Source organism: Aquarana catesbeiana, linkage group LG03, assembly GCF_042186555.1.
Source record: "Aquarana catesbeiana isolate 2022-GZ linkage group LG03, ASM4218655v1, whole genome shotgun sequence".
In the NCBI taxonomy this organism is placed as follows: Eukaryota; Metazoa; Chordata; class Amphibia; order Anura; family Ranidae; genus Aquarana; species Aquarana catesbeiana.
In genome coordinates this window covers 573,194,985-573,210,731 of record NC_133326.1, presented here as the reverse complement: position 1 = coordinate 573,210,731, position 15,747 = coordinate 573,194,985, and the positions used below count along the sequence as shown (strand labels likewise).

The 15,747-nt window shown below is 42.4% G+C and overlaps 1 protein-coding gene and 1 long non-coding RNA gene across 2 annotated transcripts in view; one reads left to right on the top strand and one right to left on the bottom strand.

Annotated features, from left to right (window-relative positions):
• Positions 1 to 7,459, top strand: part of RIBC2 (RIB43A domain with coiled-coils 2) — a 49,960-nt gene extending 42,501 nt beyond the window's left edge. The window contains exon 7 of the mRNA XM_073621916.1: positions 7,133 to 7,459. Within this exon, the coding sequence (XP_073478017.1) occupies positions 7,133 to 7,214 (82 nt within the window). The 3' untranslated portion in view covers positions 7,215 to 7,459. The remainder of the gene's footprint in view (positions 1 to 7,132) is intronic.
• A 4,065-nt stretch (positions 7,460 to 11,524) lies between these two features.
• On the bottom strand, positions 11,525 to 13,338 carry LOC141134651 (uncharacterized). Its single transcript, XR_012243257.1, has 2 exons — positions 13,036 to 13,338; positions 11,525 to 11,766 (listed from the first exon to the last, which is right to left on the bottom strand). It is a non-coding gene; the product is annotated as an uncharacterized lncRNA (long non-coding RNA).
• Positions 13,339 to 15,747: the final 2,409 nt, after the last annotated feature.

Here is a 15,747-nt window from a genome sequence, read left to right as displayed (position 1 = left end):
TCTCTGTTGAAGAAATGGCAGTGGCCATTTCGCAGCTGCCAGCACATAAAACACCAGGCTTGGACGGGTTTCCTGCTGAGTGGTATACCCAGTTTCAACTCATAAAGTGCCCATTTCTTTTGCGTACGTATAACAAGGCCTTAGACACTGGAATTCTCCCTCCCTCTATGCGGGAAGCTTTGATTATCCTATTATTGAAGCCATGTAAGGCTCCTCTTAAATGTTACTCATACCGCCTGATCTTTCTTATTAACAACTTACCAACCGGCCCATAGCCGAATGACGGCTGCAGGGCGGTTGGATAACTCTGGGAGGGCGTACTATGACGTCCTCCCAGAATTCCCCTCTCGCACGCCCCCTGGGGCGCGCACCCGAACACATCCGTGACCGCCGGGTCCAGAGGACCCGGCACATCAGGGATCCCGGTAAATGGCCGCTGATCGCGGCAGTTTACCATGTGATCGCGCTGTCAAATGACGGCGCAATCACATGTAACCAGACCGGCGTCATCTGATGACGCCGGTTTCTCTCCTCCCCTCCTGTGTACCGATCGGTACACTGTGAGCGGAGAGGGGGATGGATGGATGGCTTTAGCGCTGTGGGTTGGATGTGTAGTGCCCACAGCGCTGCACAGAGACATCCAGCCATCCATCCATCCATGCTCAGCCATCCATAATGCTCTGCAATGCTGTGCAATATTCTGCAAAGCCCCACATTACCCTGGAATACCCCACATTACTCTGCAAAGCCCCACAATACTCTGCAAAGCCCCACATTACCCTGGAATACCCCACATTACTCTACAATACCCCCACAATACTCTGCAAAGCCCCACATTACCCTGCAATACCCTGCATTACCCCGCCATACTCCGACATACCCCGCCATACCCCGCCATACTCCGACATACCCCGCCATACTCTGCCATACTCTGCCATACCCCGCCATACTCTGCCATACCCCGCCATACTCTGCCATACCCCGCCATACCCCGCCATACCCCGCCATACCCCGCCATACCCCGCCATACTCTGCAATACCCCGCCATGCTGAGCCATGCTTGGCTGTACTCGGCCTCTGTATGTGGCCAGGCTGTGGAAGTCTCACACATGGGGTATCGCCGTACTCAGGAGGAGCAGGAGAATCTATTTTGGGGTGTCATTTTTGGTATGTACATGTTATGTGGTAGAAATATTGTATAAATGGACAACTTTGTGTTAAAAAAAAAAAAAATGCGTTTTAACCACTTCCCGCCCGCCAGTCGTCATACAACGTCCTTGACTTTGTGCGGGGATATCTGAATGATGCCTGCAGCTACAGGCATCATTCAGATATCAGCTTTTTCAGCCGGCGATTCCCTACACCATAAGAATGATCGTAGCGGCTGTTCCACTGCTTGATCGTTCTTACGGGAGGCGAGAGGGGATGTCCCCCCCCCCCGCGCTTCTACCGACTCACCGCTACGATCGAAGCCGGGATTGTTTTTTTTTTTTGTTTTTTTTTTTTTTTAAATTTCAGGCTTCCCAGCCTAGAGGTGAGATGTGGGGTCTTATTGACCCCATATCTCACTGTAAAGAGGACCTGTCATGCCATATTCCTATTACAAGGATGTTTACATTCCTTGTAATAGGAGTAAAAGTGGTCAAAATTTTTTTTTTTTTTTGGAAAAAAGCATCAATCTAAAATAAATAAAGTAAAATGAACAATAAAAAAAAAAAAATTTTTTTTAAAGCGCCCCTGTCCCTGTGTGCTCGCATGCAGAAGCGAACGCATACGTAAGTCCCGCCCACATATGAAAACGGTGTTCAAACCACACATGTGAGGTATCGCTGCAATCAGTAGAACGAGAGCAATAATTTTGGCCCTAGACCTCCTCTGTAACTCAAAACATGTAACCAGTAAAAAATTTTAAAGCGTCGCCTATGGGGATTTTTGAGTAGCAAAGTTTGGCGCCATTCCACAAGCGCGTGCAATTTTGAAAGGTGACATGTTGGGTATCTATTTACTCGGCATAACTTCATCTTTCACATTATGCAAAAACATTGGGCTAACTTTACTGTTTTGGTTTTTGTAAAGCACAAAACAATTTTTTTCCAAAAAAAACACGTTTAAAAAATTGCTGCGCAAATACAGTGCGAGATAAAAAGTTGCAACGACCGCCATTGTATTCTCTAGGGTCTTTGCTAAAAAAACATATATAATGTTTTGGGGTTCTATGTAATTTTCTAGCTAATAAATGATGATTTTTACATGTAGGAGAGAAATGTCAGAATTGGCCTGGGCACTCCAGAACACCTGAAGGTGCTCCCCTGCATGTTGGGTCTCTGTATGTGGCCACGCTGTGTAAAAGTCTCACACATGTGGTATCGCCATACTCGGGAGTAATAGCAAAATGTGTTTTGGGGTGTAATTTGTGGTATGCATATGCGGTGTGTGAGAAATAACCTGCTAATATGACTATTTTGTGGAAAAAAAAAAAAGTAAAAAAAAAAACCTTGATTTTGCAAAGAATTGTAGGAAAAAATGACAACTTCAAAAAACTCACCATGCATCTTTCTAAATACCTTGGAATGTCTTCTTTCCAAAAAGGGGTCATTTGGGGGGTATTTGTACTTTTCTGGCATGTTAGGGTCTCAAGAAATTAGATAGGCCGTCAGTACTTCAGGTGTGATCAATTTTCAGATATTCGCACCATAGCTTTTGGACTCTATAACTTTCAAAAAGACCAAATAATATCCACCGATTTGGGTTATTTTTACCAAAGATATGTAGCGGTATAAATTTTGGCCAAAATATATGAAGAAAAATTACTAATTTGCAAAATATTATAACAGAAATGAAGAAAAATTTATTTTTTTACAGATTTTTCGGTATTTTTTCTTTTACGGCGCAAAAAATAAAGAACCCAGCGGTGATTAAATACCACCAAAAGAAAGCTCCATTTGTGTGAAAAAAAGGACAAAAATTTCATATAGATACAGTGTTGCATGACTGAGTAATTGTCATTCAAAATGTGAGAGCACCAAAAGCTGAAAATTGGTCTGGTTAGGAAGGGGGTTTAAGTGCCCAGTTGTCAAGTGGTTAATGTGGATGTTAAAATCCTCGCCAAAGTCTTGGCCAACCGTCTGAGTGCTGTGGTTTTGAAACTGGTCAGGAGCGATCAAGGAGGCTTCATACCTGGTAGAGCCACAATCTTCAGCATCCCCATGACTGCACCCCTACAAGGGCCATTGTATCTTTGGATACATGCAAGGCCTTTCACAGCGTGGAGTGGCCTTATCTTTTTCAAGTATTACAGCGATATGGCTTTGGTCCCCGCATTATAGCTTGGATAAGACTCCTCTATACCTCCCCACTGGCCCGTATATGAGTTAATTTCCATATTACAGATACTTTTCCCATTACTAGGGGCACTAGGCAGGGGTGTCTATTGTCACACCTTCTATTTGCCCTGGCTATGGAGCCTCTAGCTGTGCTCATTCGCAGCTCCCGGCTGATTAAGGGCCTCCCTATTGCCACCATAGAGGAGCGAGTTTCACTATATGCGGATGACACCTTGATCTACCTGGCACCCAGGACTCACTAAAAACGCCATTATCTGAGATTGACAATTTTGGTGACTTCTCTGGGTTCCAGGTGAACTGGGACAAATCCAGTCCTTTTCCTTTAGACCCTGATGCAACTCTGCAGATTCACCCAGACTCCAGACTACAGGTAGTGTCCTCTTTTAGATACCTGGGGGTTATAGTGCAGTTACCCTTGTCCTCCTATATTGAAAATAACCTGTGTCCCCTATTGACCCAATTACAACTACAAACTTAGCAGTGGAAGGACCTACCTCTATACCTCATGGGAAGCGCCAATGCCCTTAAAATGGTCTATTTACCGAAGTTGTTATATATTCTAGCCAACTCCCCATATAAAATCCCTAAGTCAAAAGGAAAAAAGAAGGGGGCTTGGAACTTTGTAGGCACAGTAACAACAAGTATATATAACAAAAATAATTTATTGAGAAAAACATATAGATAAAGCACCAGTTAAAACCACAAATCACAATCCTAATAGGGCTAATATAGATAGATATGGATATGTGCAGAAGCCCAGTTGTCACAAGCGGTTGTGTAGGTACAGGAGCCAAGGTGTAAGAAGGGATAATCCTAGTAAAGCTCACAGCGTGTGGTGCCGTCCGTCTCGACCCGCCGGAGCAGACGGATGGCACCACACGCTGTGAGCTTTACTCCCATGGGACTCAGATGTATGCAGCTTCCTTTCTAGGATTATCCCTTCTTACACCTTGGCTCCTGTACCTACACAACCACTTGTGACAACTGGGCTTCTGCACATATCCATATCTATCCATATTAGCCCTATTAGGATTTATTGTCCATACGATATATATCTTTCTAAACAACCCAGCCATTGGTTATATCATTAATCCCTATACCCTCATTGAATCACACGTGTGGTGCTTAACTGCACCGTCCCTCTTCCTCTGCATCTGCGGGTCATTCTATATGATCATAGACACTTTTACTCACCACGACACATGTTCTGCTCCTGAAGAAGCGTAAAGATACGCGCAACATGTTGAGCATTTGTGTGATTTGAATTAACCTTTCGTTGATCTACTATCCAGCCATCTTCTCGGACCTGTCGCTATTCTGGATGGTTATCCCCATGTCCGAGTTACTACATTATTTCTAGATGGTTCTATATAGCAACAGTTTCACTTAACATCTTTATGTATCTATGTGATTTGTGTTTTTTAACTGGTGCTTTATCTATATGTTTTTCTCAATAAATTATTTTTGTTATATATACTTGTTGTTACTGTGCCTACAAAGTCCCAAGCCCCTTCTTTTTTCCTTTTGCCAATATAGTTATAGGACGTGGCACTTTTATATTGATTATGTATCTACAGTACCACTCTGTGTTAGGATACATTTCCATTTTGGTATCCAAATCCCTAAAGTCAATATTCAGGCGGATAGATACAATCTCCATGGCGTTCTTGTGGAATGGTAGGCCCCCAGGGTGGCAATGGAGACGTTGAGGTTGCTGACGCATCTGCCAGGCTTGGCATTCCCTAACTTCTATTTATACTATTTGGCCTCCCAATTGGTCCACATCCATGAGTGGCTGCACCCAGTTGCGGTGAATGCTTGTACATCCACTAAAGGAGCTATCGCTTCCTCTTTAGAGACCCTCCACAACATTATATACAGAGGGCGAGTTCCGGTCCACCCAGACACATCTATGCTAAGTACCTCGCTCTCCCTATTAAAATAATTGTCTCAACATTTTCTACAGAGTCTTGGTCGGCCTCCCCAAACAACCCTCTGTGGTTCAATCCAAACTTGAAAGGACTATGCTCTATACCTTACCCAAAGCGTTGGTACTCTAAGGGAGTTAAATACTTGTGTCATCTTTATGACACAGAGATTTAAATCCTTTCAACAGATGCGCGTTGATTTTGACCTACCACGCTCATATATGTTCTTTTATTACCAACTCCGTCATGCTATTTGCGCTTAGTTTGGCTCTTTAGAAAATCCTGTCCACGTACCTCAGTTAGAGAAAATACTAAGACACCCTGACCCTACTAAACTTATCTCCACATACTATGCTGCCCTTATGACTGACTGTAACCCTAGATTCCGAGTGGCCCAGACGAAATGGGCCTCTATGGACATTACATTTTCAGATTATGACTGGTCAGAATTCAGTGACACATACAAAACCTCCTTAATATCTTCCAGGGTTCGTATTATAAACATAAAAATCTTTCACCTATCCCACTTTACTTCTGCTAGGTTACACAACATGGGGTTGGCTCCCACAGCAGACTGTTTTCGAGGATGTGGTCAAGTGGCAGGCTTTTTACACTGTTTTTGGACCTGTCCAGTAGTCCAGGACTTCTGGGTGGAGATAGGGTCTTTCATATCATCGGCAGTAGGCCTCCCAAACATTCTCCACCCCCAAAAACTGCCTCCTAGGAATTTTTGGTGATCTCCACATTTCATCCCATGCTAAGAGACTTATTTGCATTCTACACAAAGAAAGCCATTTAATTGTCCTGGAAATGATCACAGATACCTCTAAAATCCCTCTGGTTAAAATTGATTAATGACTCTACCTCTATACAAACTCATGTTTGAGGTTCGGAAAAGAACCAAAACCTTTCACAAAATATGGGGCCTCATGAATAGAGAATTGCATGTTGGTTATTTCCTATAACCTTGCTGTTAATAATCACAAGAGACATATAAATTGAAATCTGTTTATTGAATGTTTAAGTGTATTACTGCAGATGTACTACTATGAATAACCAAAGTTTTTTCTTTTGTATGCTGGTTTATAAAGCTTAAAGTGGATGTAAACCCAAACATTTTTTTTTTATATATACATACATATATATATATATATATATATATATATATATATATATATATAAAATACTGTAGAGTATAAGATTTCCTATCATTTGAGCCCAGTCTTGCCACACAGAGTTAATCCATCTCTGAGCAATCCTCTTTTATTGTTCAGTGAGAAAAATCTTGACAAACTGAGAAAAACTTTGTCAAATACTCCCCCTTGCTGTGAGTGACAGGTGATTTACATCTTGTGCACTAGCCTAAGAAACATGCATGATTTTTTAATTCCCTCCCACTCCTTTCTTCAGCAGCTCTGCAAGGATTGGCTGTTCCACACCTCAGAATGATTTGGCATGCTGAAGTCATGTGGTTACTTTCCTGTCTTTTCACTGGATGTTAGAGATCATAGCAGAAGTTCATCAGAAGTTCAGTGTTAGAAATACACAGGAGAAAATGCATATTGACAAGGGGAGTGTAGAGGTGGGCGGGGAGTCTACTGACATCACAACTCCACCCACCGAGCTCCAGACAACAGACCCACCCACAGAATCTGCAGTTTTTCGGGTCTAATAACAGACAGAGGGGAGACATTTGACAGGTAAAGATACATGCAGGAGCCATGTATATCCTTATAGATAACCCCTATGGCAGTAGTTTAGAAAGGATGACATTGGGTTTACATCCACTTTAATAAAAATAACTTTAAAAAAAAAATAATATTTAACCATCTTTTGCTTTCCTTTCTTTTTTATTTCCAGGAAAAATTACTTCAACAAAGAGGTCTTCACTAACCCACCAACAGATGCTTATTTTGACCAGTTTAATACAACTAGCCGATGATGATGGAACTAATTAAATTACTGTTTATAATGACAGGAGGAATCTTCAATGAACACTGTCAGTTTTATGGAACAATAGAACTGCTGCTGTGATATCTGTCTTGTAACTTCAAAATGAACAATTGTGGCTTCCCAAAGATGTGTGCTTGCTGTGGCTCCTATACATACAGTTTTGTGCTAAGCATCTGTTTTTCTCATATCTCATCATCTTTTATATATGTAAACCAACTACTGCAGATATCTCAACCGTGTGTGTGAGAGATGGTGTTTTCAAGACCCGCTGCATTTACATGTTCATACCTTGCATGTGTAATGTGAACAAGCAGTGTCATATCAGCCACCAGAGAGAAGTCTGCCTTGTTTATTTCTAGTGTGATACATGACATGAGGTGTATGTTTTAGTGATGTGATGTACATCTTGAGGATGAAGTGAGGTATGTATAGTGAGATGGGTAAAGTGAGGTCTGTGGCATTGGATAGGTAATTAGGTGGCATGGGATTGGTAAAGTGAGATATGTAATGTAGTCAAAAAAGAATGGCATGTGGGATATGGAAACTGAAAAGAAGCACGTAATTTGGGTTATTTAAAGTGAGGGTGTGGAATGAGTGAAATGAGGTGCATAATGAATGATACGTGTAGAGAGGTATGTGTGATCAGTGAAGTGAAGCAGCATGGGGTACGTGAAATACTTGGTGCCATAGGATAGCAGTTTTGATCTATTTAATGTAGGATGGTTATGGCTGTACATGATGTAATATGGCTGAAGCAGGGAACAATATGTGGGATGTGTGTGGAGAGATGTATGATGTGGGCTGAGCATTGTGGTCTGTGTGTCATTGGATGGGTGAGGTTGACATGCTTGACATAGGATGAGTGTATTGGACTGTGTGACATTGGATGGTTTGGGGAGTTGTATGACTTGGGAAGAGTTATATAGGATTTTGACACTGGATGGGTATGCTAAGGTGGGTGACATGGGATGGGTATAGTGAACTGCATAACATTGTATCGGTGCAGTGAGATGTTTGATCTGAGATGTGTATAGTGAACATCCAATTAGTGACATTGGATGGGTGTGGTAAGATACAGTAAAACCTTGGATTGCGAGTAACTTTGCAAGACGAGCAAAATTTTTATAAAAATGTTTAACTTGATATAAGAACGAGGTCTTGCTATATGAGTAGCATCGAGTGTAATATGATCACAGTTTTAATGTAAAAAAAAAAAGTGGAATGACACTCACAATGTTAAAAACAATATCCAGTGTTAAGGAGTCTGGTGTTCATCCGCGTAAAGCAGTTGGTGTATACGTGGCCAGAGGTCTGGTGGCTCCCAGCATTTCCTGGAGAACTCAGACACTCCCAGCCGGGTGGGGCGGGCGTAGCATGCGTTCGGTGGACCTGGAATTGACATCAACAGTTCCTCAGTGTCTCAGAGTTCTCCAGGAAGCGCTAGAAGTCACCAGCGCCGACAGACCCCTGGCCACGTATACACCAGCGGCTTTACGTTGTTGAGAACCAGACTCCTAAAGCTGGATATTGTTTTTAACATTGTGATTGTAATTCCACTTTTTTTACATTAAAATTGTGATCATACTACAGTACACTTATTCCCTGTACACACGATCGCACATTCCGACAACAAAATCCATCGGATTTTTTCCGAAGGATATTGGCTCAAACTTGTCTTGCATACACACGGTCACACAAAGTTGGTCGGAAATTCCGAACTTCAAGAACGCGGTGACGTACAACGCGTACGACGAGCTGAGAAAAATGAAGTTCAATAGCCAGTGCGGCTCTCTGCTTGATTCTGAGCATGCGTGGCACTTTGTGCGTCAGAACTGTCTACACACGATCGGAATTTACACAAACGGATTTTGTTGTCGGAAAATTTTAGAGCTAGCTCTCAAACTTTGTGTGTCTGAAATTCCGATGGAAAAAGTCCGATGGAACCCACACACGGTTGGAATTTCCAACAACAGGCTACGATCGCACATCGGATCCGATCGTGTTTACAGGGTATTAGGTGGTATTAGATGGCGCTGCTTTCTTTGTTCTTTGTATCACCTAATTAGGACTCTTTACAGAAACAATTCCAGATGGAGTGCACCAATAACCTGTGTTTTTGTATGCCTCTAATGCCGCGTACACACGAGCGGTTTTGCCCTCGGAATAAACTCTGAAGGTTTCTCCAATGGAATTCCGCTCAAGCTGTCTTGCGTACACACGGTCACACCAAAGTCCGACCGTCAAGAACGCGGTGACGTACAACACGTATGACGGGACTAGAAAAAGGAAGTGCAATAGCCAGTGCGCCACCCTTTGCGCTCCTTCTGCTAATCTCGTCAAAACAGCATACAGACTAGCGGTTTTTCTGATAGTAATTAGTTCCATCGGAAAAATATAGAACATGTTCTCTATCTAAGTCCGTCTGAATTTGACGAATAAAGTCCGATGGGGCATACACACAGTCGGAATATACGATGAAAAGCTCCCATCTGACTTTTTCTGACGGAAATTCCGCTCGTGTGTACGCGGCATAAGTGTAGCAATATGGTTACAAATTGTTGTGGAACTAAACTGAGTTTCCATTATTTCTTATGGGGAAATTAGCTTTGATATACGAGTGCTTTGGCTTTCAAGCACGTTTCCGGAACGAATTATGCTCGCAATCCAAGGTTTTACTGTATATGATATGGGAGGGAAGTAATAGGAACCATAAAACATGATCTGTTAGGAAATACATAATGTTAGGAAAATTGTTCATACCATGACATGCTTTATGCATTGGATGAGTGTAGGAAGACTACAGCTAGTTTTGGATCTGCCTACCAGTGATGACCAATACGCTATCAGGAAAGTGTGATAAATCATTTGAGAAGTGAAATGGTGTGTGTGTTTTTAACAGATGATGACTGTCCATAATTAAGTGATGATGTAGAAAATAAAGAAGAATGAGTGTGAAGTGACATGAAAGTTTTACAATGAATGATAACAATCCTCACAAATGTCAAGAATGAAATTTGGTGATATAATATCTCATTGTTTATCATTGACCATTTTCATCTTGAACCTCCACTTCTAGTGTGTGTAAACCCTCCCTTATACTCACTTTAAGCATATAAGTTGGGAAAGCAAACAGTAAGCAACCTATCCATAAGTCTCAGATATTTTGTTTTTTCCTAGCAACTGTAATTTTTATTCTGGGATTGCTTGCTTTGCACCTTTGAAGTTCGTGGGTATAAAGTGCAACAATCTATGACAGATATTCAAGCTGATGAAGGCGAAGTGTATACAGATTGACAGGTCCTGTCACACCTCAGGCCTCCATCAGCTGTCAATCAACTACCTAGCACCACCCTGTCAGGCTTTCTTGTCTGAGCCATAGGCAGCTAGAAGATACATATATAGAACATGCTTTTAAATAGAGACAATGGGGACATGTGCACACTGGGCGAAATACTGTTACTGGGAGCATAGAAGTATAATTAACTGGCAGGTATTTTCTCTTTATTCGGATCATATTAGATAAACAAATTGCACGCATAGTTAATCAATAATCATAGGAGCCTGCGAATATTTTTTGGGCTTACTTACACCCTTTCATGACTTGCACACGAGCGCACCCCCCTCTCTCCAGCCACCCCCTCTGTGTAGAATGGATAGATTCATGCACAGCATGAATCTGTCCATGGCCGTCGCCACCCCCATTCAGGCGTCCGGCCCCTTTTAGGGCGCCTGAATTACAGCGGCGGGGGCGTTTTTTGAAGCACCTGATTAGAGCCATAGGCTCTTATATACTTAAAAAAAGTTGGCTCGGAGCGCAGAGCATTGCACTCAGATCCCACCCAGGTGTGTTAGAAAAGCAAATTAAGATTTGCTTTTCTAACACTGAACCGCCTTTCCGCCAATTAGGTAGCGCGGGTCTGATACCCATCACCTGATTGGCTGAAAGGACAGGCGCTGCTATTGGACGCCTAGCAGAAAGACGAGACACACGGAGGACACAGCTCTCCGCTGCCTGACCCGCCACCAAGATGGGGTAAGTGGGGTCGCAGTGGCTGCATTTGATTGGGCACAATGGCGGCATTTGATGGGCACAGTGGTAGCATTTGATGGACACAATGGTGGCATTTGATGTTTTTTTTCAGTTTGTTTGCACCCCCCAAAAAATTTTGAGCACCAGCCACCACTGACTTACACTTTAAGTTCCACAGAACGACAAATTTGAAAGCATCAATGTGTTTTCATTGTAATTACTAACTCACAGGAAAGCTTAATGAGTTGCTTAAGATATCACAAAGAGTATACAGTACACTGAGTGTTTATTATTTTTAAAGAACATCCACATAGACAGAGGAATAACATGATGTAGTATCACTACCAGCTATACAGCAAATGCAAAGTGTAGATGTATATAAACACGCATACAAATCCCGCAAGGAAGAGGAGCAGAGTGAAAAGGATGGTATACATACAGCTGAGGACTGCCAAGTTTTTATGGAATTTGATGCCAAGCAGAGCCATTGCGACTGCAACCTTCAGCTGCCCTGAAATTCAAAGATTTAATTTCCTTAGACAACAACATGTAGTTTTAAATACCACCTCGATATAACACTACATTTTAGATTTGTCTTTTTATTCTGATTTTAGATCTTAAACTTGGCGTGCAGTGCCTCCTCATAACCTACAGATGGCACTGTTGCATATATTGACTATAAAAATTATGTTTCTCTATGCATATTATTGGGAATTATGGCACCTGTGTGCTAAAAGTCAAGGCAAAATAATTTTCTTTAAAAAAATCTAAATAGCTCCAATTGAAAAGCTTTGAAAGTTTCACAGAGAACCATCTTAAAAGAAACATGTATTTAGAGAAATCTGTAGGCTGCCATTCTACTTTTTTGGGGAATTTTGACTTTACTCAGACAGCTTTAAAGCCAGACAGCCATGCATCAGTCATTTTAAGGAGATCAGCAATGGTAGCCTACAAATTTTTGTCAATTCAGGTTCTATTAAAAAAAAAAAAAAAAAAATCACAATTTGAAAATATAACCTGTATTTCCCAAACAGCTTTCTGTAGGTGTGTTGTAGCCTGGTGTCAGGGCCATTTTCTAGCAGCATTAAGAAAATGGAGATCTGATATGGCTGCCCATTGCTGCTGGTCCAAAGTGTGATCCTCAACATAGACTGAGTAGAACAGGCAGTAGAGACTCAATAGGGAGATTGCATACCTCCCATCTTTCTGAGATGAAAATGAGGGACACCTATTAGCAAAAGTATGTAGGCATAGGACACACCCCCTGCCACGCCCCCTTAAAGGAGAATTGTACAAAAAAATTATTGGTTAAACCCACTAAGTGCTTTTTTTTTATCACTACTATTCCTTTAGATTGGCTTTTGGAAATTACAAATGCAGCAATTTAGAAATGGGATGAAAGGTTTAGCACTAGAAAACACTTTTTCGATAGAGAAAAAGTGCATTTTATATACAACTTTATAGAGCAGACCAAAATGAGGGACAAATGAGGAGCAAAGAGGGACAGAGATGCTTTGTTCCAAATCAGGGACGGTCCCTCAAATTCAGGGACAGTTGGGAGATATGGAGATTGTAGTCAGGTGTATATGAAGCCTGCAAAAGCTCCACTGCTGATTATGAATGTACCAGTGACATTTGGTAAAAGTTGGGAAATGTCTGGGTCATAGCATCATAAAAAGGGTCTGAGCTCCAAAGCCTACAAATTACACTTTTTCTTCTCTACACCCTTATGACTCAGCCCCATTGTGATCTATGCTCTCTACAATGCCAGGATACTCACAGGTGGTTGTTTTTGTCTCTGTGGCTTGCAGATTCTTGTCAATGTTCCAGGTTCTTCTCACAAATCATCCCCCTCTATCGGGCCAGCAATCAGCAGGGGCTAATCACAGCGAGGCCACATGACAACTGGCAGGGCTCAGGTCTTTCATCCTCTGCAGGAAATTACACTCTGTACAGGATTACAGACATATTTCTCAGATAGAAACTGGGTCAGCAAATAACTTTATCCTTTTAGGATTTACTTAAGTCCTTTTACCAGAATAAAATTATCATGCCTGCACAATAAGGAAGAGAGCAGTGACCCAAAAGTAACCAATCAGAATTAATCTTTCACTGATTTCATTCTAAAAAAAACAGAAATCTGACTGGCTGCTACAGGGTAATGCACATTGTATACCAGCGTAAGGAACTGAACTCAAAAAGTGAAGTGCTATTTTATAGAAAAAGTCTACAAATGTTAATTGTGCCTAAGCAGTACCCGGAAAAATCTACCCTTTGTCTTGAATTTCTCTTTATAAACAGCAGTGCAGTTCCTGGTGTTTGAGGCTGGGTTAACACTATTGCGAATTCCCGCATACAATTCACATGTCAGGATCCTATGACTGGCTCTCAATGGAGCCGGTTCACAGAGCTCCGGGCAGCCGCTGAGTGAATTGCACAGGAGTCCTGTGCGTCTTATGGTCAGTTTCAGGTCCGAATTCAGCCCAAAATTTGGACCAAAATCCGACCTGAAATGGTGAACAGGGACGCACCGGACCCCTGCTGTGAGATGCTCCGTACGGAGATGTGAACCCGGCCTGAGTGTGCCTATCCACTCCTGTGCCTACAGCCTCATATTAGCCTTATATCTGCAGCGTGAGATCTTCTACGGAAGGATCGCTAGCCAGTGTGGCCCTTTCTTGCCTTGAACTGACCCTTGGTGCATTATTTCTCTCACTGACATATGGGGCACTATTCCACCCATTGACACCAACAACTACTTTCACTGACACAAACGATAGGGCATAATTCTTCCCACATACACCACGGGTAAGGCACTATTCTTCCCACTGACACCATTGATGGGGCAGAATTCTTTACACTGACACTAACAATGGGGCAATATTCCTCCTCCTGTTGACATAACGATGGAGCAATATCCCTCTCATTGACAGCAACGATGGAACACTATTCCTCCCACTAACAATGGGGCACTATTTTACTGACACCAACAATGTTGCATTATTCCTCCTCCCACTGACAACAGGCACCAAGTCAATTTTTCACTCCAAATGACCACCAACCCAGGGTTATTTTTTTACTCCCATTGACCACTGAGCCTGAGGCATTGTCTACTCTCACCGAACACTGATGCTGGGCATTTTCCTCTCTCACTGGTCACATTCTGGCTTCCATAAATCCGAAGGACAGTGAACTGGCCCTTTGTTTAGAAAACTTGGAGACCCCCGATCTAAGGCACTGCTGCCTCTGACTGAAAAGATTTGGTGTGAGATTTGGTGATGTCACTAACATGCTGCTTACAGTTCTTATTGGAGAGGAAGCTGTACCTGAGAATCTGCAATGCAAGGATCTCTGTGCTTCTGTTTCATCATTTCTGTTGATCTGGGCTTCCCTCCCTTCTCCTGCTGCTTCTTAATTTTCATTCAGCAGTTATCAGATCACCTGTCATCAGACAGAGACAGCCCTGATAGGAGAATGCAACACTGCTTCTCTACCAAGATGGCCACCCCACAATGAGGCACAATGGTAAGTCAGTAGCACAAGGCATATAAACTGTTCTAGCTGATTCAGCTTACCAGCTGAATGGTTAACATTTTTATTCTGGCTTTCACCTAATTCAACAGACTAAAGCCTTGTACACATGGGCCAAAAATCATCCTGTTCAGCAGGAACTGGACGACTTTTAACCTATGTGTACAGCAGTCTCATGACTGGTTTCTGTGTAAAACGGGCATGCAGGAAATCCAGCATCTGTCCCACATCCAGTCAGCGCTGGCGGGGGGGGGGGGGGAGTCCCCCTGTCAGAATACAATAGCACACCAGGGAACATTGCTTGTGTTAGTAGGACAATCTCTCAGTTCTAGTGTGTACCCAGCTTTACTCACTCATTATACCCCTCTATGCACAGGTATGCTCTTGTTTTGAAAAGCCCTGAATGTGCACCTGCAGAAAATGTATTCTAATTTGTTTCCTGGCTCCAACACTTCCTTGCCTCTGAGCACACAGCATTTCAGCTCATACCTATCGTAGCATGAGGGGGAGGTTGCACAGCCCACCAAGAGCACTAAAGAGTAGTAAAATCTTAAAGAGGAATTGCAGTCTGCTCACATAATTTGTAATAAAAACATTTTTGCCATTCTGAAGCTTCCCTCCAACCATGTTGCATATTATTTTATATATACTGTGATTCTGTACTTGCCAAATATGCTGCAGAAATCTCCCTCCACTGAGTTTGGCTGCAACCATTTTAACTGTGGGCAGCTGAAGCCACTGCCTGTTCACTTCCTGAATTTACACACACACACACACAGAGGCACACCTCCAGCTCTGCAGCTCTCATTGGCCCTCTTATGACTCACCCCCCCTCCCTTCCTGGCACACTCTCACAAGAGTTAGAGAGAGAGCTGTGCAATTTGTCATAAGCCTAGGCTTTTTCCCAGACAAGAAACAGGAAGTGGGCTGTATAAGTTATTTACTGGTAGAGAAATATGTT